Source organism: Peromyscus eremicus, chromosome 18, assembly GCF_949786415.1.
Source record: "Peromyscus eremicus chromosome 18, PerEre_H2_v1, whole genome shotgun sequence".
In the NCBI taxonomy this organism is placed as follows: Eukaryota; Metazoa; Chordata; class Mammalia; order Rodentia; family Cricetidae; genus Peromyscus; species Peromyscus eremicus.
Window position 1 is genome coordinate 38,613,112 of NC_081434.1, and position 24,039 is coordinate 38,637,150.

The following is a 24,039-nucleotide window of genomic DNA, read 5'->3' on the forward strand; positions in this document are numbered from 1 at the left end:
GCCTTTTCATTCAGAGCAAATGACACTAATAAAAACTGTACAGGAACTAACAAAAGAACGGGAGCTTTCAATGAACATTACATTGTTGGGGAATATTATTTTAAGCTGTGTTACTTTTTGTTTATGTTGCATTTGTTTAACTCCGTGAAGCTGTGTTACTGTGACTGTCTAAAACAACTGATGGTCTAAATAAAGAGCTGAACAGCCAATAGCAAGGCAGAAGAAAGGATAGGCGGGGCTGGCAGGCAGAGAGGATATATAGGAGGAGAAATCTGGGAGGAAGACAGGCAAAAGAAGGAGAAAGACTCCAGAGGTCAATCATCCAGCTACACAACAAGCCATGGAGTAAGAGTAAAAGTACGATTATAGAAGAAAAGGGGAAAGCCCAGAGGCAAAAGGTAAACGGGATAATTTAAAGTTAAGAGAAGCTGGCTAGAAACAAGCCAAGCTAAGATCAGGCATTTATAATTAAGAATAAGCCTTCATGTGTAATTTATTTGGGAGCTGGGTGGCGGGCGCCCCCCAAAAAGTAAAAACAACAACAACATTACATTGCTTAATGCAACCTAAAAATAGTAGAAACATTAGTCACAAGGACTTTAGGCTGCAATCCCAGCACTTGGGAGGCTGAGGCAGGATTCTGAATGCAAGGCCAGACTGGACTACATAGTGGGACCTGCTTCAAAAATAAATAAATAAATGACCAAGATAAAAAGCAAATTCTGCAGAGAGCTGGGTAGGGTGGTGCACATCTTTAATCCCAGCACTCAGGAGGTAGAGGCAGGCAGATATTTTTGTGTTTGAGGATAGCCTGGTCTACACAGCAAGTTCCAGGTCAGCCAAAGCTACATCTGCTTATCTCCGCCTCCTCAGCATTGGGATTCACAGTTGTGTACCTGGCTATTTGACCTAGGTGCTGGGGATCACTCTGGGTTCCTGCACTTACTTGCAAGCACTTTACCAACAGATCCATCTCTGAAACCCAGAAACTGTACTTTCTAGGCAGCGACAACAGAATTTAGAGAGAGGCATTATTGTAATTCTGAAAATCTATTCTGCTCATCTTACAGCTTCTGGTTTCAATCTGTTTACACAGAACACTTTGGTTATCCAGCCAAAATGGAAAGGTTTTTGAAGAAAACTTCCATTCACACAGAGTGGAAGTTGAGGGGGGGGGAGCATCTTTTAATAGCTTTTTCAGACAATACTTTATATCCTTCTCTGACACTAAAAACAAAATCAACCATAGGGACTTCAGGGCTAGCTACAGCGTGGAATCTGAAAACACACAAGAGACTTCTGGGGTTTTACATTAAAACCCATTGGCCTTTCTTGCACTTTGAACAGCTGGATTATTAATGCAAGATTCTGTAACGTCACACGCTGGAAAACAACAGCTTACACAGTCATGTGGATCTGCCAAATGTTGATACATTTTATTAATCTTCTTATGTAATGTCAACAAATGTGGCTTGGGCGATGAGACCAAACCTACTCACAAAAGCATCGTGAAGCTGTTACTGTCACCATGTTGGAAGCAAGGTCTATACACCTGAAAACTCAAATGTTACCATTACCAATAAATATTATTATTTGTTTTTCTTGAAATGACAAGACCACCTTGTTCATTGACAAAAAATAAAAAATAACTAAATCTAGGGAATCACACTACTGTTTATCCTATCAAGTAACATGAGTTACCGTGAAAAAGTTACGGCTTGTTGACGGCCCCGCCCCTTGCTAGTCACTGCAAAGGGTGAACTTGCCAGGACAATGCAGGAGACAATGCTAACCCTGGTGCTGAGGACAAGGGAGAGCTGGCAGGCTGACCAACCCTACAACTACCTAGGCCCAGAACCACGGTTAGGAGTCGGCTCACCCCAACATCCACCCCATCTGTGAACTGCTGGAGCACATGAAGGGACCGATCCTGCAGACCCAAAGCTGCGGGATCTCCATGACACAGGGTCACAACAGGGTAAACAAAAGGAGCTCCAGTGAGGATCCAGTATTGGTGGTGTAGCAGGAGCCAGACGCCTGGAACCAGACCAATGAATGACTCTCTGCAATGAACACTTGCAAGTAAAGATGTATGGACGAAAGGGTTTACTTCATAACTCACTGTGTCACACTACAGCTTCCATGACGAGAATGATTTTCCCTTCTCTCTTTTTTTTCTCTTGAATTTTATTTTGTGTTTTTTTTTTGGGGGGGGGGAGGTTGCAAGGGCAGAAGGGATGGGGAAATGAATGGGATGGAGATGTATGATGTGAAAGACACAAAGAATAAATTAAAAGAAGGAGGGGGGGGGAAAGGATGGCTAGTTGAACTTGGGACTAACCGGCCCAATGGCTTTTACTTAAGCAATCACCACGTTGTCCATACGAGCATCAGCTAGCCCAGTGGTTCTCAACCTTCCTAACGCCGTGACCCTTTAATACAGTTCTTCATGTTGTGATGACCCCCAACCATAACATTATTTTGTTGCTACTTCACAACTGTGATTTGGCTACTGTCATGAATCATAAGGTAAATATCTGATAGGCAGGATATCTGATATGCCACCCCCAAAGGGGTCATGACCCACACAGGTTGAGAAACACTGATCCAGGGTATTAGAAAGATATACACTCAAGGATTAACACGTAACCAGCTGACAATTGTTACTGCTTCATCATGAGCATTTATAAACAGAACCATCCTGTTCTGTTCCCTTTAAGCAATGCAGTGATGATAAAATATTAGGGTGCAAGCAATTCCACACACTATTGCTTTTATACCATTCACTAACGCATACTTTTTAAAAAGCAAGTAAGATACGAGCCTTTGTTATGAAAGATTTTGTATTTCATTGAGCCCCTGAGGTCTTGGGAAGCCTGAGTGTCTGAAAAGTGAGGCTCTGAAGACCCTAAGGATGGCTGTCCTTCCCTTACTTTGATTACATACGGTCTCCCCTCTCACTGTCACCCCAGACACACACCTCTCCATGTCTGGAACGGGGAAATCTGAGAGTCGGTCTTTGGGAAAGGGACACCACTGACAATTAGAGTACGGTACAGACCAAAGCAAACAGTGAAAGCCGGGGCTGGAACAGGGATGGATGGCTGTCACGAGGAGCTGAGTTCAGCTCCCCAGCACCTTTGTGAACATCCAGCTGCAGCAACCTATCATCTCAGCTGGACGGAGAGACAGGAGCATCACTGGTGAGTTTCCCTGGCATTCACCTGCCAGCCAGGCAAGCCAAATCGGCAAGCTCCATGTTCAGAGAGTGACTTGTCTCTAAAATAAGACTAAAAAGAAAAAAAAAAAAAGAAAACACACACACACACACACACACACACACACACACACACACATTGCTTCTCTAAACCATTTCCAACACAGATATACATTGCTGTTATGATATAAAATGTTTTACTTGGGCTGGAGAGTTGGCTCAGCAGTCTTCTTGCAGAGGACGTGGGTTTGGTTCCTAGTACCCACTTGAGACAGCTCACAACCACCTCAAACTCCAGTTTGGGAGAATCTGATGCCCTCTTTTGGCCTCCATGGGCACCCACATGCAATTGCACATAGCCACATACAATTAAAAATAAAATAAACATTTAAATAATATTGTCTAGACCAAAAAAGAAAAAAAAAAAAAAGAAAAAAAGACCTATGTGATTCATTTTGTCTGAAGAAGAGATGTAGGACACTTGGGATTGGGGGAAATTGCTTCTATTCCGAGGCCTGGCTTATGAAGGAGAGAATCTCCAAGAGTAAGAATAAAGACAGCATTTCACCGGGAAGTTTCACCTAAACAGAGGAAGACCCAGACACTGAGGCTACTGGTACCTCAGAGGCAACAAGATGGGGTGACCAAGTGCAGGTCCAGCCCTGGCAGTCACTATGGGTGTGTCTTGGTGGACAGAGTGCTGTTAAGCTGGCCAGCGCTCACAACTGGTTGTGTAGTGGTAACCAGCACTCACTGCTGGTTGTGTAGTGGTGACCAGCGCTCACAACTGGTTGTGTAGTGGTGACCAGCGCTCACAACTGGTTGTGTAGTGGTGACCAGCGCTCACAACTGGTTGTGTAGTTGTGTAGTGACCTAGTTTCCTATGATGGATGAAAGTTTCTGTACCTCACAGAGCTGCAAAGAGAAAAACGAGTCCTTGCAACTTAGTCTCTTCAACCTTGTAAGGCAAGATTATTTCCTGGGCATCAAGAATTTTCACCTACAAAATAGGATGAACTAGCTGGTTTCTGCAGGCGGGTGTATATATTCTAAAATATATGGAACCATATCCATGTGAACTGAGGTTCCCAGAACAAAGTCACACCTCTATTAAAGACTCTACATGGATAATGGACTGCTCAGAACCATCTGACTGTAGAGTTAAAATGCTGCAGGTTCAGAGCCCAATTCTCTTGGGCTATTTTTAATATTCTTAATAGCCATCCAGTGCTCATCTCTGCATCAGAGCTAAGATCCTTGTCGCCACCAAGTGAGAGACATTGAAAATGTATTAACAGACCACTAGCTTCCACCAATCCAAAAACCAGGAATGCCATCATCTGAACCTATAGCAGAGATCCCCCCAATTTGCTGTAACCCACTCTCCTGATGTTGCTATCAATGTGCTTTAAAAAATACATTTATGATTTTCTTTTGCTACATAACTATAAAAACTTCATTACCCCATTTTCACATAAGAACATATTACTTGGCACAATTCGAATCCATACTCCTGGCCACATATATTTGCCTCAAAAGTAAGTTATTTCTTATTCCCTTAGAGGTGAGAGACGTGTGTTGTGTTGACATAAACAGCCTGGGCAGATCTCTTTAAACAACCGCCATATTTAAAACATGAAGGCACTCATGACTTATTCTTTAAATTCAAATAAAAGATACTCTACGAAGTAACTCTCACCGATTCTGAAAGGATTTCCCAGCAATATTGTCTCTGTAGGAATCAAACAAAACATGGTACTGATCCCGGCTCCATTCCAGAACCACCTAGAATAAAAAGAAAAAGAAAAATGCCAATACTTTTTCTGTGCATCAAAAACTAACAGTTCAACACAAAAGTTCGGTTCATAAACAACCGCTCAAGAAGCAGGTTGGGCAGTCCAAAGCGCCCACCCACTCCATGCCTGCCCCACACCAGACACCCAGCTCAGGCCAGTAAATAAGCTACAACTGTGGCTCAGATATCTGAGAAGACTTAGGATCTCACTGGCCTTGGGATGGGGTCTGGGAATACAAAACATTGAAAAGGAAGTGATGTTTGAATGGGGTCTTGAAGGAGGATGAGAAAGGGACATTGTCAGCTAGTCAGAAGAGTACATTTGGGGCAGGTTGTCTGAGGGCAGCTGTGTAGTTGAGCAGAGCGTGGGTACCATGAGAGACAGATACCAGGAGAGAAGAGAAGCGAGGCCAGGAGGCTGGGCCCTGACTATGACGTGCTCGCCATGCATGGGTTAACAGAAGCTGGAGGACTGCAAGGCAGCTTATGCCCACCTCAAGTCTGGGGAGGGTTCTCCTCGGAGCCCCTAAGAACACCAATGGTAGAAGAGGCTGATATGATCTGGAGGACGACCTTACCACCCGAGGCTTCCACCGACAGCCTTGCTATTTAGAAGATAAGACGCTGCAGATGGATGCTCCATAGACACACCCAAACATAGACTGGTTTTCCTCCATTCCCTCAACACTGAACAACTCCATTCCTCTGCCTTGCAAACACCTTACCTCTTGAGTACTTGCTCTAGGCCCCATCAACTCTCATCTCATGGCCTTTCCTCCTTTCTCTTTTCCTTTCAGTAGGATTTTGCCTACTGGTGCACACATACATTCTAGGGTCTCTGGAAAGCCTACCCTTTACAATCCTTCTAGCTGATCACTCTTTATCAAATCCTTTCTATCTTCCAAAGTCACCTCTATTCTTCTAGAACCCTCAGCCCTCCCCAACCTCACTTCTTCCCTCCCAACCTCACTTCTGCTCCCCCCCCCCCCTTTCAGTGGCCTATCAAGGCTCTATGCGGTCAAGTCCAATGACAATTGCTGGGTCACGTCCTTGAGTCTTGATAGCTGACCATCTCCTCTCTCTAGAAGCACTTCCTTCTCTCCCTCTATCATCTGGTGGCTTGTCATCATCTATCCAGTTTCTAAATGTCTCCTCATTATGGAATGGTCTCCTTCCTGCCACACACCTTCTGGCTTCATGTTCTTTCTCTGCCAAGGTGTAATGGCTATTAATGGATTCAGGGCTGTAGGATTTCCAGTCTTTGGATTCATTCCAGCCAGCAAAAAGGAAAGAAGCAAAAAGGCATGCTTCTTCTTCAGAGACTTCTTTGAAAATGCACCTACCACTTCTCTTTTCCTTGGCTTAGTTATGTCACCACAGCTGGCTATAGGGAGGGTTGTGTGTCCCATGACACATGGTCGTTTATGTTCATGGTCTTCAGATACTTCAAGATCTGGTCTTTGCCTACCTTTACAGCCTCTTTCACTCAGAACCCTCACAAGAACCAGGAATCAATGTCCTCATTTAATGTATTTATTTACAAACATCAGTGAGGGTATGGTGTACCTAACTGCAGGTCTGCATAGAAGAATAAGGTAAGATCCCCAACTTCAAGGAACTATGTATGGTTGGTTCTTTTCCATAGCTTCATAGATGTGTAATTGGCAAACAAGAATCATATATACTTATGATATTTACTATGCTTTAATAGATGCATACATTGTGATTAAATCAAACTAACTGATATATCTACCATCTCACATATTTTTGTGATGAGAACATTCAGGATGTACTCTCTTAACAATTTATTACAGTTTAAAAATTTTGTGCATTAGCAAGTATGTGGAGATCAGAGGACAGCTTGTAGGAGTCAGTCCTCTCCTACCATGTGGGTCCCTGAATCAAACTCAGGTCATCAGCCATCTTGCCAGCCGTCAGCAATTTGTAAGTATCAAACGTATGACTATTAATCATAGTCACAAAGCTGTACCATGGGTCTCAGAATTCACTCTTCCTTGCCGAACTCTGTGTACTTTGGCCAATATCTCTCTACAATCGATTTTTTAGAATGGAAGTTGATTGCACCTCCAACTGCCATGAGGACAGACTGCCAACCCCTTCTAGGAAAAAAGCACCAAGAAAGGCTTCCTCGAGGAAGCTAGGTTTCAGTGCTAAGGTGCGGAGTCTTCCGAAGCGCAGTCAGAGAGCAAAGGGCACGTCGGAGGGTTCTAATACCGGACTGGATGGAGGAGTGAAGGAGAGGAGGAGAATTCATGGCGGTTTTTAGGTTTCGGGTGCTTCTAATGCAGCGAGTTAAAGAGGTGGTGGCCATTTGGTTACACAGGAGGAGCAGGTGGAGTGATGGGGGCTGGTGAGATCCAGGATCCTGTTACCATCATGGCAACTGAAGTTAAACACGCACATCCTCCATCTGTCCTATCACACAGAACCAAACCCTTAGCTATAAAAGGTCATCTGCCCTGTAAAATACAGGTGTGCCAATTTTCAACAGCATAGGCTGCATGAATATCGATTTATTGAGTACAAACATAGCAATTCTCCATCAGTACCTCTGTGTAGTCTACCACGGTCATTTTTTAAAAACCAATCACAAAAAATTAGGCTAGGAAAATTGTTCTTGGCTAGTGGGGTGCCCAGAAGATGCAGCAAGTAGAAGGGAGGGCGTATAATCTCACCAAGGAGGGGTCAAGCTCAGCTGACATGCTTTATATTCCCTTCAAGTGCCTGCTCACACCAGAAAGACCAACCTCGCCAACTTCCGAGTGCTCTGACATACAATTCTCTATTCCCCAGTTCAATCCAAATGCTCCCTTCTCTGCTCCAAGGAACTTTTATCTTGACTGCTGACTTGGAAATTAGCCACCCACTGTCTGTAGTACTCCATGCCTGACTGTTAGCTTTGTTGTTTTTAATCTTTAAAAAAAGATTTATTTTTGCCTGCATGTATGTCTGTACACCACATGCATGTAGTGCCTCTGGAGGCCAGAAGAGGGTGTCAGATCCCTAGGTTCCCTAGAAGAATAAATAGCCACTACTCTTAAATGTTGAACCACCTCTACAGCCCCAGCCATGTTCTTGTTTACCTTTTCTCCTGTGTTAGCCAGGCATGTTAGAACTCTTATTAAACAGAGCATAGCTTCTGGAACCTTCATTATTGTAATGGCAAGATACTTAGAGTCTCTATTATATGGCACTAATGCAAATTAAAAATTTATAGCTGGGCGGTGGTGGTGCACGCCTTTAATCCCAGTACTCCAGAGGCAGAGCCAGGCGGATCTCTGTGAGTTCGAGGCCAGCCTGGTTTACAGAGGGAGCGAGATCCAGGACAGGCACCAAAACTACACAGAGAAACCCTGTCTCGAAACAACCAAAATAGATAGATAGATAGATAGATAAGTTTATATGGAGGGGTTGGAGACCAAGTTCAGGGTTTAAGAGCACCGGCTGCTCTTCCAGAGGATCCAGGTTCAATTCCCAGCACTCACATGGCAGTTCACAATTGTCTGTAAATCTAGTTCCAAGAGATCCAACACCCTCACACAAGCATGAATGCAGACAAAACACCAATGCACATAAAAGAAAATTAAATAAAATTAAAAAAAAAACAGATCACTTGGATCTGTCCTTAAAAAAATTTATACTGGAAATTAGTGTCACTTTTTACAGATGAAACACTAGATTTGTCACTTGAAGCTTCTACTCCAGACACCTCAATCTGTGGGTTGTGACCCTCTTTGGGGTCACATATCAGATATCATGCATATCAAATATTTACATTATGATTCATAGCAGTAGCAAAATTACAGTCATGAAGTAGCAATGAAAATAATGTTATGGTTGGGGGTCACCACAACATGAGGAACTATCTTAAAGGGTCACAGCATTAGGAAGGTTGAGAACCACTGCTCTAAACCAGTTTCCTCAGAATCTTTACTTTTCTCTTCCATCAGGGTGATTTGTTGGTAAAATCTGAGATTAGATAAACTACAATACTATTTACAAAAATGATCTGACATACTATATAACGTTACTATTTAAAAAAAAAAAAAGCATAAATACTGCTGGGCGGTGGTGGCACACACCTTTATTCCCAGCACTCGGGAGGCAGAGCCAGGAAGATCTCTGTTGAGTTTGAGGCCAGCCTGGTCTACAGAGCGAGATCCAGGACAAGCATCAAAACAGAGAAACCCTGTCTCAGAAAAAACAAACAAACAAAAAACAAAACAAAAATATAAAAACTTTAGAAGGAGGTTTGTTCTATCAGGTAAAAATGCTTGTGCGTGTGTGCGTGTGTGCGTGTGTGTGTGTGTGTGTGTGTGTGTGTGTGTGTGTGTGTGTGTGTGTGTATCAACATGGGATATCTCTCCCTCGGTTGCTCTGTCTTGATTTTTGAGGCAGAATCTCTTATTAAGTCTGGAGCTCACCTATTCTCCTAGACGGGATAGCTACCCAGCTCTGGTAGGTAGCCCGTCTCCAGCTCTCTCCAGCCCCGGGACTGGAGAACCATGATTCTGCACTCCTTTTAATGTGGGTGCTGATGACTCAGGCTTGCAGAGCAGGCCCTTCACTGACTGGGCCATCTTCTACCGCCCACGTCTCCTGCTTCTAGGATTCTATTTTAATAATCATGGCCTTCATACTCAGTTGCTGCTCCGCTTTTACAAGATGGCAGCCGAAGCTAGTCTGCCTTTTCGAATCCCTGTGACATGATGGCACCTGTGAGGCAGATGTCACAGGCACCCTCCCTTCTTGGCCGAGGACTGAACTTGTGCCACCTGACTCTGGCTTTGCCCAGGCTGCTCCCTCAGACTTACCTGCAGTTGGCTTGTAAAATATGCACTGATGAATGGAGCCATTCACCAGTTCTAAAACTGATGTTTACCTAACACACCAGGCATCCAGTGACCCAGAACTAGTTCCCTGAGATAGCTATAAATACACAATTACATAAAAAGTGTATGGTTTTATTCTGTCCTTACAGTTGCTAAAATTCTCATGAACCCAAACAGGGCAGGAACCTGGAGGCAGGAGCTGATGCAGCGGCCATGGAGGGGTGCTGCTCACTGGCTTGCTCCCCATGGCTGCCTCAGCCTGCTTTCTTTTTTTTTTTCTTTCTCAGTTTTAAATCATATGGCTTTCCGTCTGATCACAGAATGCGGCCCCCTCTGTCAGAATGAGACTTAGTCTGTAGGATGTCTCTGAGATCCTTTCTTCCTGTTCGATGTGCTGCGCGTATGAGTCACCCACAAGCTGACAAGTCACCTGCACCGCAAGATTGGAACAAACTGTCCCAAGACTGGAGGAATTTAAAAAGGCATACTGTGAACATACATCATCCGCTACAAGTACTGGTTTGTTACATTCTAGAAGGAACTAGAGAAGACGCCTACACAGTAATTACAAAAGTGCAAGACATATTAATAAGGTACCTGCTCCTCTGCTATCCCACGAACCTAAGAGAGCACACCCAGGCAATCCCTGTGAGCTTTTTCTGCTATCTCTGGGGAACAATTGACAAGCATCGGCTGAGAGAGCGGGTCTCTAACTTCTGCCTACGTGAGCATCACAGACAGAAGAGCTCCCCAGAGGGGACATATGGCACTTCATTAGTATTTATTGGATGCTCTCCACTGAGCACTTCGCAAGGTGCCTCGTGGACATCTGACACCTCCTTTAAGTCACCTGTCCTCACCAGGCTTCGTCACAATCAGTGTCTTAGTTAGGGTTCCTATTACTGTGATGGAACACCATGGCCAAAGCAAGTTGGGGAGGAACATGTGTATTTGGCTTACATTTCCACATCATTGTTATTCACTGAAGGACAGGAACTCAAGCAGGGCAGGAACCTGGAGGCAGGAGCTGATGCAGAAGCCATGGAGGGGAGCTACTTACTGGCTTGCTCATTATGGCTTGCTCAGCCTGCTTTCTTATAGAACCCAGGACCACACCATGGGCTGGCCCTCCCCCTTCAATCACTAATTCAGAAGATATCTTAGGGCCAGATCTTACGGAGACATTTTCTCAATGGAGGATCACTCCTCAAAGATGACTCTGGCTTGTGTCAAATTGACATAAAACCAGCCAGCACAATCAGTGAACAAAAGTAGGTTTTGATGCTCACATCCCTCAACAGATCCTCACAGAACACCTGCCTTTGGGGGGACTGGGAGCACTGATTGTTTTCCTTACTTTCGTTGATCAAGACGTCAGTGGAGTGGCTGGCAAGCATGCAGATGAACTGGTGACCGGGCCTCCTAAGTGTTCCCAGTCTACCCACTTCTTTTTGGTTTGGTTTTTTTTGTTTGTTTGTTTGTTTGTTTGTTTGTTTTTTTGTTTTTCAAGACAGGGTTTCTTTGGGCAGCCCCTGGCTGGCCTCGAACTCAGAGATCCACCTAGCCCTGCCTCCCGAGTGCTGGGATTAAAGGTGTGCACCGTCACTGCCCGTCTACCCACTTCTTTCTGCCCTCCCACCAGCCTAGTCCAAGACTCCGGCAGACCACCCTGCCTGTGGCCATCCTCAGTCTCCTGTTCAGGGTTTCTCAATTCTTCTACCACTGATAAGGCGGGTCTTGTTGGGGGAGGGGGCGGTTATCATCATTTAGCAGTATTCCTGGGCCTCAACTACTAGAAGCCAGTACAAAACAACCTTTAACGGTACCAGGTGCAGGGGGAGTCACCACAGCTACTCCAGTGACCCAGGTGCAGAGGGAAGGTCACCACAGCTACAACACTCACCCTTGCATCAACTTTGTCTTCCTTTCCGTCTCCTGCCGCAAGGGCCTTCGTTTGTTTATTTTGTGTATGGAGGGGCATGTGAATTCTCCACCATGTATGTAGAGGACAGAGGACAACTTGTAGGAATATAGGAATCTGTTCTCAACGTCCACCACAGGAGTCCTGGGACTCAAACTCGGGTCACCAGACTCGGTGACAGGCACGTTTCCTCTCTGACCCATCTCACTGGCCCCTTCGTTTATCCTTCGGATTATCTCCCGATGTCGAGGCCGTTACCGTTTCTTTGGTTGAGAAACGGTGGTTTCTCAATATCAGCAGCACTGCCATTGGGCCTGGATAACTCTTTGCTGTGGGGGATTGTCCTATATATTAGCAGAATTCCTTGGCTTCTACACATTAAAGTCAACAGCACTATTTCATTCCAGGCCCAGCCATGACGATCTAAACTGTCCCACGCGTTGTGAAACATCCCCTGGGAGAAACAGCACCACCAGCAGCTGAAAGTGAACGTCTGAATCAGCCCTGGCCTCCTCCGTCCTCTGCCTGAGTACTTCTGGCCCTTCCACAGCGTCAATAAAGCCATCTAGACCCAGGCCACCGGGCAAATCTATTCTCACTGCGGGTCTCTCCCACCGAACCCTCTCTACCTCTTTGGAGCGCTGCTCACAATTGTGATGAAGTAGCATTTAATGTCTCACTGTACAAGCTCCTTTGTCAGCAGGAACCGAGTCTTCTCCTTGCTTGTTGTGCCCCCAGGGGCCTGGTTAAGTATTTCCTAACAGAATGAACGAGCCAGGCCTTCTGTGGGGACGGCAGCATTTTAAGGTTACCGAGAAGCCGTCTCTGACCCCAGGATGCTGAATACGGAACGGGAAGTTAAGTTTTATCTCCTGAGCAAGGTAGATTAACTGGCAGTTGCACTGAGAAGCTGCTGTGCAGGTAAAAACAAACATTTCTTCTGAAGTACCCAATACAAGAAACCACACTCCAGGGCCAAGTGAGTAATGGACCCACACACAAACAAAGCTCCCTACGAAGTAGAGGGAAATTCATCCCCATCGTGGCATAAAGGTGCAAAGGCCAGAGAGGAAGCGGCTGGTCTTCGGCAACAGCGGCTCCCCCTCATCCAAGGACTGACAGAAATCGTTCCCACCTCCCCAACCCTGGGGAAAGACTCAGTGGGATCACCGACAGGGCTCACAATCGCTCATGCCCTCAAGGCCACCTCTGCCTCACACCTGTATAAAGGACTGTCAGCTATCCGTTCTCAGGAGGAGGTGGAAGTCGATACCCAGAATCAGCTCACCCTCCCTAGCTGGAGCCAGAGGCGGGTGTGCCATGTAGCAGAAGTGGGTCACACACAAGACAGAACCTCATATTAGGCCCCCACCCCCACCCCGCAAGAGTCAGAGGCTAAGATTAAAAAGCTCCCGAGGCTACGGAAGGAGCTACCAACGCATCTAAATGAAAGTGGTATTTGGTCTCAGCAGGATAACCAAGCCACAGCTCCAAGTGTGGTGGTCGGAGTGGCCTCAGGACACCCCTTAGGTATCTGACACTTGGCAAACCTGAGGTCTTCACACTTCCATAGGAAGGACTTCCTGCCCTGTTTCCTGGCTGTCTTCTGCACGCCCGCTCACTGAGTTAGAAAAGAGAGAGGCCCACAAACCCATCTCTTTCCTCAATTTTGGGTTTGCTGTCTGTTGCAGGCCTAGCTAGGGGAGGCACAAAGCCTCAATTTGAGGCCCTGGAATCTGTTATTCCCCGAGATCGGCCACCCTAATGCTGAAGTGATATTAAGAGTTTGCAATCTGAAGTGACCACAGAAGTTTGTGACCAGGCTGGCTTCGAACACAAAGATCTGCCTATTCCGGCTCCCCACTGCTGGAATTACAGGTGTACACCACCATGCCCAGGCCAACAGAGAAGTTTTTGTTACCAATGAGCAATACCCATCTTGGGCCCAACTGACAGACGGCTATATTCATCTGGACAAGCACAGTTAATGGCCTGGCCTTTGTTTCTTCTTCTTTCATAAAGAAACTTCACTCCTACGTAATACAAATGCCTGGGTGTTCTTTCAGGCATGGTTGTATGATGCAATTAGTAACAATGCCGGGGAAGAATTTAGGTCTCGGACGCGTTCTTCCTCCATTTCTGGGAGAGCTCTGGGGACCCAGTGGAACCCCAGGCTACTGCATTCTTTTTCCTGACACTGTGTCTGGGCTTAGGGGTGGGAAGAACACCATGATAAATATGGCTGTCTGCCCCAGGAGGGGAGTGTGAGGTGGGTGCCTAGGTAGCTGTCAATCCTAGCATTTAAGACACAGGAGCAGTGAGAGAGGGGAAGGGGAGGGGAGAGGAGGGGAAGGGAGGGGAGGGGAGAGGAGGGGAAGGGAGGCGGAGCTGCTGCAGAGAGAGCAGTCCTCTACAGAAACCTACTGTCTGCCAGGGGCCAGGAGGTCAGGAAATCTTGCTTTCACAACCTACTAAAATTCATTAATAAAAAGAACAGACTCCAAAGTTGACCAAATGCAACTATGAAGTTGCTACGTATGTTATTCTCTGAATCACTGCTGGAAGATTTATGGTGTACCCTTGAGCCGGATTTAGCAAGGCCCCGGGATAATATACCCATACAAGAATACAAACTTCACAGATACTTTCCATGCAAACAGCCCAAGACTCTATCTACAAGGGCAAACAGTTAGCACCAGCGTAAAGGAAGGCCAAAGAAAGAAAATGGGTTTGAACTGCAGCTGGTATCTTGGACATGTGTCGCTCTGGCCAATCTTTGATAAGAGTGTGATATCTGTTCTCGGGGTAGCCTTCTCAGATCACGTGGTTCAGCTGTGACTCCCAGGCCCACCCAGGCCCGAGGCTCTGCAGATGATTCGGATGGCTGACAGGGGTTTCCCTAGGGCAAGTGTGGCCGGCTACAGAGAAAGGCTTTGCAGTTACTAGCCAGGCAGAAGGGAAGCTGGAGGCCACACCTGTTTGGGGTAGGCTGTCTAAGGGAGCTGAAGAACAGGAATGAATGAAGAACAGGAAGGAATCATTCAAGCACCTTGATCCAACCTGCCAGAGGTTTAGCCTGTCCAGTTACACCAGCTAATAAGCTCAGAGAAACCCTGTCTCGAAAAACAAAAAACAAAAAAAAAAAAACAAAAACAAAAAAACAGGTCTGAGTTGGAATATGTCACTAGCAACCCAGTACTACTGTTGACAACCAGCAGCCATTTCCAGTGACCAGGGATTCAAAATGCAAAGGGATCACACTTTTCCACCAAGCCCCGGCTCAGCTACTCCAAACCGTCTTTCTGTCCAAAGCATTCTTTCCTTCCCTCTGCCCACAGGCCCCCTCCTTTATGAGGCCAGCCTAAGGCTTGTGCCTCCTGCAAAGGTCTCTGAGGCTCCTCTAAAAGGTTTCAACCAGTGATTTTTCTTCCCTTAAACTAAGCTGTTATTGACATACTGAATTCCCTTACACTCTTATACGGTTTTATGTGTGCCGTGGCCTCCTCTCCCCAGCCTGAGCTAAACCTCCTATGTGCAGGCTGTGTGCATCCTAACAGCAGGCCGCCGGTGTCTAGGAAGATTTCCTAGAACAAAAATGAATTTCAGGACATGAAAATGGACAAGTTACAGTCACATTAATCATGTCTGAAAACATACCATATATCAGAGTAGAAAACTTACTTCACTGAAAATGAGGTTAAAAGGATGCTAGTTAAAAACCACCCTTCATCCATCCATCCGTCCGTCCGTCCGTCCGTCCGTCCATCTATCCAACCATAAGCTCCAGAATTTACTTGGCACCTTCTGGTCAATAAATGTTTTCCATTTACCAAGAGTTGAGCAGTGATTGAGACACAGTCTCTGCTTTGCCAATTAACTAGGCTCTGATAGTAGTAAAGGTCTTTCCCCAAAGAAAGACATTTTTAAAGAAAAGTTCTATGTGATTCCTAACATTTCCTCCATAGCACAAATTCCATTAAGATTATGGTTCATGATTCTATTTTATCTTTAGTGCTGTGTGTGTACGCGCACACGTGTGTGTGTGTGTGTGTGTGTGTGTGTGTGTGTGTGTGTGTGTAAGTCAGAGAGTAACTGTGAGGAGTGGATTCTCTCCTTCAGCGTTTCCATGAGTTCCAGGGATCTGGCTCAGGCTGTTGGGCTGACTTGGGCAGCAAACACTGCCCCTTGAGCCATATGGCCAGCCAGTTCAGGTTTCCTGTGTGAACTGCCCAATAAATGTACATAAAGGCACATTTTTGTTTGTTTGTTTTTGTTTTTCGAAACAGGACTTCTCTGTGTAACCTTGGCTGGCCTTGAACTCACAGAGATCCGCCTGGCTCTGCCTCAGGAGTGCTGGGATTAAAGGCGTGCGCCACCACCGCCGGCTTGCTGCTGCTTTTGTTTTGTGAGACACAACTGTCTCACTCCATAGCCCTGGCTGACTAGCAATTTACAATATAGACCAGGCTGGCCTCACACTCAAGAGATCTACTTGCCTGTCTCCCAAGTGCTGGGATTAAAGGCATACCCCACCATTCCTAGCAAAACAACTAGTTTTTCATAAAACCTCTGATGGCAAAAATAAATCATAAAGCTGTGAGAGAGAGCCCCCAACCCACAGGATCAGCTGGGAATAACTCATTTGGGGTACTGTTGAGAATTAGCTTATGTAGGGCATGGACTGTGCCCTCAGATGGGTCTCCTTCTGTTCACTTTTATTTTATTTTATTTTATTTTACTTTATTTTATTTTATTTTTTGCCTCTGACCAAGAACACACTAAAAACCTAACAGTTTAATCAGGAAACTAATAAAAAACAAACATGGTCACACACACACACACACACACACACACACACACACACACACACACACTTCTTTCCTGAAATTGGACCAGTTAAGAAACTAGTCGCAAAGGTAACTTGAGCTGGACCCGGTTTTCAATCCTCTTTATCATGGAAAAAGAGTACTTCATTAATACAAAAACATGACCTTCAACAGACAAACCAAAGAACAGGGAGATAAGGGGGAAATTCTTGTACACAGGAGCAGACTTAACTAAGCCTATTGACTTTCTTAGGTGAATTAATTTCATTTCCACGCTTAGTTTCCCGAAGAAAGCGATACATTCCCAAGTAAGACAAGGCGCACATACAAACACCCACGTGTCGGTGATCTGCAACCTTCTATTCACAACCCTAAAATCCAAAACGCTCCAAACACCAGCTCTGCTTCTGTCCCTCACTTGGCAGCATACTTGACCTGCCTTGAACTCATTTGGTGGTAAAACCTGACCTAACTGACATGAGACTATTTATAGTCATTATTTTCCTCATGGAGTATAAATATTCATGTACTTCACTATAGAGAGTGCAGGCATTCGATGGTAAGATAAAGCAGTAGCTGTGGAAGTTTCAGGAAAGGGTGTGTAGATTTGTATAGAAAATGATGATAGGCCTGAAATACATTCTTACCTCAAGAGCATGCATGTCTTACGACACATAATAGCAACTATAATAAGACAGAACAAACACTAATGTTAAAGCCAAAAGTTTTCCTTTTCCTCTGAGTCAAAAGTCTCACTGTGTAGCCCAGGCTAACCTCTAAAGCTCAGACCTCCTGCCTGTCTCCTGAGTGCTAACATTACAGTCATGTTACACCATACAAAGCAGAATCAAGCGTTTCTGAATTACGGGCACAGTTGATCTAGATTCTTTGAAGGATTCTTAAGGACACAGTCTAGTGCTCTGACTTACAAGAAACCCGGACTCTCAGACTCACATGACTTACAACAAACAAGTTAGTTCCTGCTACCTTCACCCGTGACCTGCCGGGTCCTAAAGAGACTAGGGACAAATGGCCAAGTGTGGTGCGGATTAGCATGCTCACCTCCAGGCTCTCTCAGCACAAGTACCTGTTAGGAAGTACATGCTGGCATCCTGGCTCCCCTCAGCTCTTCTCACCCGCCCCCTACATTAATTTCTCCAGCTCCCGGGCTTCCTTCCCTTCCCCCAGCTTCCTCTCATTCCTATACAACCCTGCCACTTCGGCCATGCATTAGCTCCTCCTGTCTCTTCCTCTCCGACCTCCTCTGGTGGCCTGGGTCAATCTACTGGCCATGTTCAATCTACTACTCACTCTCTCTCTCTCTCTCTCTCTCTCTCTCTCTCTCTCTCTCTCTCTCTCTCTCTCTCTCTCTCTCTCTGCTCTGGACTCTTCCAGATGCCTCTGGATACACTCTCCCTCACAGCTACAACAAACACCTCTTCACCATACCTTAGAGATGTGTCATTTCATTCAGACCAGGATGTCCCCCTATGAGGGCTCACGCTCTAGACTGTCACCTCTAGATCCAGCTGTGTGCCTCTATTTTATGAGAATTCCCAAGGGTTTCCCAGAAAGTACTTGGCTCGATTTAGAGGGGAAAATGAATTACTTAGTAGATACCTCCTTTGATTTTATTTTTCCTCAAAATTTGGGTCAGTGTTCAAATGGCTTCTTAAAATGCAACCACCTGGGGCTGGGGAGAGAGCTTCATTAGTACAGCGCTTGCTGACATGCATTGAGCCTGGTGCAGATCCAGCGCCGGCAAGGTGTCTCACAACTGTAATCCCAGCACTAGGGAGGTCGAAGCAGGAAAATCAGAAAGAAGTTCAAGGTCATCCTCGGTACGTATGGAATTGGAGGCTAGCCTGGGGTACATGTGATCCTGTCTCAAGCACACAGGGTGGAGGCACTCCAACAGGGGCTGGAGAGATGGCGAAGCAGTTCAAGAGCATGTACTGCTCTTCCAGCAGACTGGAGTTTGGACCCCAGCACCCATACTGAACTGCTCACATCACCTGTCACTCTCCAGCTCCAGGGGATCTTACACACACACACACACACACACACACACACACACACACACAAACATACACACAAACACACAAATAAAATAGTTTAAAAAAATACCCACATTACCTCTAACACTAAGAGGGGGAAAATAATGAACTCACAATTTAACAATGATTTTCTTAACCGTTATATGCATAATAACTAGTTAACAAGTTGGTGATATATATATATATATATATATATAAAACCATATGATAACATTAAGAGTAGCATTATCTATGACGGTTCAACAATGGCTTGTTATGGGCTACCAACCGAATGAAGGACTTCAGACACTTAACTCCCATTAGCAACCCTGGTAAGAAGATGTTCTTAATGCCGGGCGGTGGTGGTGCACGCCTTTAATCCCAGCACTCGGGAGGCAGAGGCAGGAGGATCTTTGTGCGTTAAAGGCCAGCCTGGGCTACAGAGTGAGTTCCAGGAAAGGCGCAAAGAGGAAGCTTAGAGAGGTTAGATTGCTTTTCCCAAATCAGATGAGAAAAGTGTGGGCTGCTTGAGAAACCGAGAAACCATCAAGCGCTGGGGGTGCAGTTCTGGGGGGCTTCAGTCCCCCAGAGGAAGGAGAGGACGCAGTGATGTAATGAGATAGCTTAGGGATAAGGGCACTTGCTGCCAAACCTGACAACCTGAGTTTGATCCCTGGGAACCACAAGGTGGAGAGAGAACCACACGCACAATGTGACACACGTGTACCCACCCACATGCATGCACATAACATAAATAAATGTAATGAAAATCTTTTTTTAAAAAGAAGTGTTATTATGACTAGAACACCAAAGCCAACTGTCTAACTTTGAAGCAAATGTCTGCCATGAATTAGCTGTGTTAGCGTATGCAAATACCTCAGTTGCATAACCTGTAAAGTGGGTAAAATTATAATAACTATTCCTATCAGAGATAGTGTGAAGAATAAATTAGTATGCAAGGCAATCAAGAGAATGCCTAGTAAGGACTATGTTCGTTATTATCACGGTTATGATTAGCTGGAACCGCCAGTCAAACCCACATTCCATCTACCCAGCCCTCCTGCCTCTCTTCTCCACTGCCCTGGGTAAGCACACCACAGACCTGACACTCTACCCTTCGTTCTCTTATTTAATCTGAACTTTAAGATCTGTGCCCACAAACCGAGCATTGTGGCGCACACCTCCCATCCCACCACTCTGGATGCAGAGGCAGGTGGATCCCTGTGAGTACAAGGCCAGCCTGGTCTACATGGGGAGTTCCAGGCCAGCCATGGGCTGGCTACACGGCGAGACTCTATCTCAAAATAAAATAAAATAAAAACGTATGGGGGATTTCAAGGCTGTAGCAAATGTATTTTATGTTGTGGTTAATAAACTGCGCTCACTTAAAAGCAACCAGATTGAAAACATAACCCGGTGACCTCAGCATTCGGCAGGGCTGAGTCGGGAAGACTGCAAACTTCTGGTTAGCCCAAGCAACTCAGTTCAGACTATTTTAAAAACAAAGTCACCCAGAAGCAGTCAGACACTAACCTGAAGTTACAACACATGAAATAAAGACAGACTAGAGGTCAGTGCAATACTAAGAAAACATCCCACAATTACAAGCCCACCTGCAAGACTGTTTTTTTTTTTTCTAGTCCCTAGAACCACTAAAAACACACTTAGACATGCCATATAATTCAGCCTGTCACTAAACACATACTTAGTCCGCATACAGTGGCAGTGCCAGGCACTGGGCTTGGGCTAGAGTTACAGACCTCATTTAAACAGATAGCCCTCCTCTACAGATCTTACAGTGTGGGTGCTGTCGCCACGTGTGTGTATTGTGGCATTTTATAAAGCCATCCTGTTCATTTTAAAAACCCTTTAAACCTCTTACTAAATATAAACAACAGGGACAGATTTCAAACCATTTGAAAGCACAACATTTCTTCCTGTTTCCAGAAGCAGTGTTTTGTTGAATCACAGTCCTGTGCCCATCCATTTCTGACCCGCTCATCACCCTTTGCACACTTAAGGTAGAGTTTTTTTTTTTTTTTATTTTATCAGAATGCCAAGAACCAAGTAACTGTGAAATTTAAAACAAAGAGTAATTTCAGTCCACAAATGTCCAAGGTATGTCTCCAAAGAAGCACAAAAAACATTTAACCCGGTGTGCTCCCCATCTCCCAAACCGGTTGCCTGTGCCCTTTGAATAGTTTACAATCTAACCAAACTGCTTTACTGCACATGAATTAAGCCTTGATCTAAAAAGTATTAGCATGCCCCATGACGCAAGGGTCTGTGCTGGCTCCCCAGAGGTCCGGGGTGGGAGTCCCAAGGTCGGCAGACAGCCCTAGTCACCTGACAAGGACCCTACTCAGCTCATCTGAGATAAGCACTTGGTGCCTCCCAGGAGCATGAACATTCTCACCAGTTAAGGCCTCCACCCGCCGACATACAGCTGTTCAACACAGCAAGAGTGAAAAAGGAAGGAAAAAAAAGTTAAGAAAAAAAAAATCTCCCTTTACTCTGCAAAATTCACATGCAAAACTGCACGTGCCTGTTAGGCAAAGTCTGAAATCCAGAAGAAACCGGATTAAGAAGATAACGTGTTTTTGTCAAAGGTAGAAGATTAATAGGGTGGCACCGGAGGACTGGATCTGAAGCAGGGCCAAGGAATGAAGGGTCACTACAGAAAAAAAAAAATACAAACTGCATATGCTAGAAGGGAGTTTTCACCGGCGCAAGGCCTGGAGGGCTCTTGGGGACAGCCCGGGGAAGGAAGGGGACCCGCACACAGGCGCATGGGAGGCCCGGGCGTGCATTGCAGCTGCCGCAGCGAAGCCGGGGAGAGGATGCACGCTGTCGGCGCCCGGGGCTGGTGGGCTGGTTGTGCTGGTCCCCAGGGTGCAGGGAGAGGATGGGGAGGCAGGAGGGAGACCCGGGACGCCGGCAGCACCGGGCTAGCCAGGGAGGGCTGCGCACGCGGCTGCAAGGGCTCGGGCTCCGCTACTCACCTCTCCGAACTGGAAAGCCGAGACGATGGTGACCACGACGCCCACGAAGCAGACGTAGAGCCCATACCTGTGGGAGAGGCAGGTATAGGTCTGTCTCTGCAGGAGCTTGAGCAGCATCACCCCGGCCCCGCCACCCCACGCCGGGAGGAGCCCGCGCCGCGCGCGCCGCGCCGCCGCGCTCAGCGAGCCGCCATGCACAGCCGCGCCGCCGCGCTCAGCTCACAGCCCCCGGTCGCCGTGCATTGTCGCTCCGGCGACCGACAGCCCGCTGGGCTCCACGCCGCCGCGGCCGCCGCTTCCGGGAGCCCGGAGCCCACGCCCTCGGCGCGGCGGAGGCGGTCCCGCGGCCCGCAAGGCGGCCGGCGCCGCCCGCGTTGGCCTCCGGGAGGCGGCTTTGCGGGTCGCCAGCGCCACCTGGAGGGCGGAGGGGCAAGCGCAGGCGCGCTCCCTCCCCTCTGCGCGTGCGCTGCGGGCTCGGCCCTCTGGACTCCGCGGGGCAAACCCGGCGGGACCCACCCTGCTCAACAGGTGACCCACCCGCCCGGCTGTCCCCCTGACCGTGCCGCCGAGTCCAAAAGCACAGCTCCTGTCTAAAGTTTGCTCTTGGGACAGATGTGAGTGACCGGGGTTAGGGAACACGTATTCGGCTTGCCCCCAAATGACATCATCTACTCTGGATGTTTCTTACACGAGGTTTGATCAGTTATAGAAAAACGAAAATCGCTAATCAAGGCGTTTCCCAAATGCATTTTTGAGCCCACGGGTTAGGCTGGTTGTAGCAAAGCAGGGAAAATTCTAACGGGTTTAGATACTGTCTGATGCCTTAGCTTTTGATAGGTGATCTGCTGAGAACATTTTACTTTTATTTTTTTAAAACTATGTTTAGTTACTTGTGTATATGTGTGTGTGTGGGGGGGGGGGGAGTGTTGAGAGTCAGTCGTTTCTGTCCTTCTAGCCTGTAGGTTCAGGGAATTGAACCCAGGTAGTCAGACTTTGAAGTGAGCATCTGACCCTGCTGAGCCATATCAGGGCCCCTCAAGCACAATTGAAAAGTTGGATAGTCACAAGGTTATTAGGTCAGACATAGAGAGAGAATGGCTTTTTGTTTTGTTTTGTTTCTTTGTTTTTCGAGACAGGGCTTCTCTGTCTAACAGTCCTGGCTGTCCTGGAGCTCAAGTTATAGACCAGGCTGGCCTTGAACTCACTGAGCTCCGCCTGCCTCTGCTTCCCAAGTGCTGGGATTAAAGGTGTGCACCACCCCCACCCCGAAACAATGGCTTTCAAAAGAACCAAAACTATCCCAAGATAATTTGGCTCTGGTCTGCAACAATTGTGACTGTCCATAATCACAAAGGCCTGTAATTTTGGTTTTGTGCAGTCTCTAACACAGGTGCTGTTTTTCTTTATGGGAACTACAACCATGATTTATACAGGGCACTTAGAGAAGATGCTGTAAGGAACCCCATTGCCACCACCCCACCCCCAGACACCATCATATTGTTTGAGAGAAGTTTGGGGCTAATAATCTGAAACTCAACTTTACTCATTCACTGTATATATATATGGCTAGCTAGTGCTTCATGCCTGTGTTGTGGAATAACCTTTTTGTGCACTGTGACAATGTGTCTGCTAAGGCACCTTCTGATTGGTTTAATAAAGGGTGGAATGGCCAATAGCTAGACAGGAAGAGGTTAGGTGGGACTTCCATGCAGAGAGAAAAGAGATTAATCTAAGTCCAGGAGAGACACCAGAGGGGACAGAAAGGAAGCAGGATATGCAGGAGGAGAGGTAAAAGCCATGAGCCATGTGGCAACACATACGTTAATAGAAATGGGTTAATTTAAGTTATAAGAGCTGGTCAGAAACAAGCCTAAGCTAAGGCTGAACTTTCATAATTAACAAGAAGTCTCCACGTGGTTATTTGGGAGCTGACAGGTGGGACAGAGAAAGACTGGTTACATGCCTGGCATAATGCAAAGCATCTATCAGGTATGGACAACTAGACTTGGTCACTCTTGCCAGGGACGAGGATAAATGCATAAACCACTAGGTATAAAATGAATGTTATGATACAAACAGGGCTTGTGCAAGAGGGGAGCCAACAAAGGCATGGCTAATTTATAAATTATTAGCATCAGGTGATTTCCAGACCCAAAACTAAGGGGGCAATAGGTAAAGGGTTGAAACCTCCAAAGCTGTGTGTTGAAATAAACCTTTATGGTTTTAAAATTGACTGTCTCTGGTATTTGTTATGGTAACAGAGCTGACTGACATGGAAGGATATGGGAGAAAAGGCCTAAGGATTACAGAGGATGGGAGGGAGGTACATCCAGCCAGGACTGGCCGTGTTGAAGCTTGAAGGCAAGACAATCAGAGGTGCAGTGAAGTG

At 46.3% G+C, this 24,039-nt stretch overlaps 1 protein-coding gene across 1 annotated transcript in view; it reads right to left on the reverse strand.

Moving 5' to 3' along the window:
• Gnptab (N-acetylglucosamine-1-phosphate transferase subunits alpha and beta) overlaps positions 1-21,794 on the reverse strand; it is a 75,457-nt gene extending 53,663 nt beyond the window's left edge. Inside the window, exons 1-2 of the mRNA XM_059245258.1 lie at positions 21,651-21,794; positions 4,917-5,002 (exon numbers count right to left, since the gene is read on the reverse strand). Coding sequence (XP_059101241.1) covers positions 4,917-5,002; positions 21,651-21,767 — 203 coding nt within the window. The 5' untranslated portion in view covers positions 21,768-21,794. The remainder of the gene's footprint in view (positions 1-4,916; positions 5,003-21,650) is intronic.
• Positions 21,795-24,039: the final 2,245 nt, after the last annotated feature.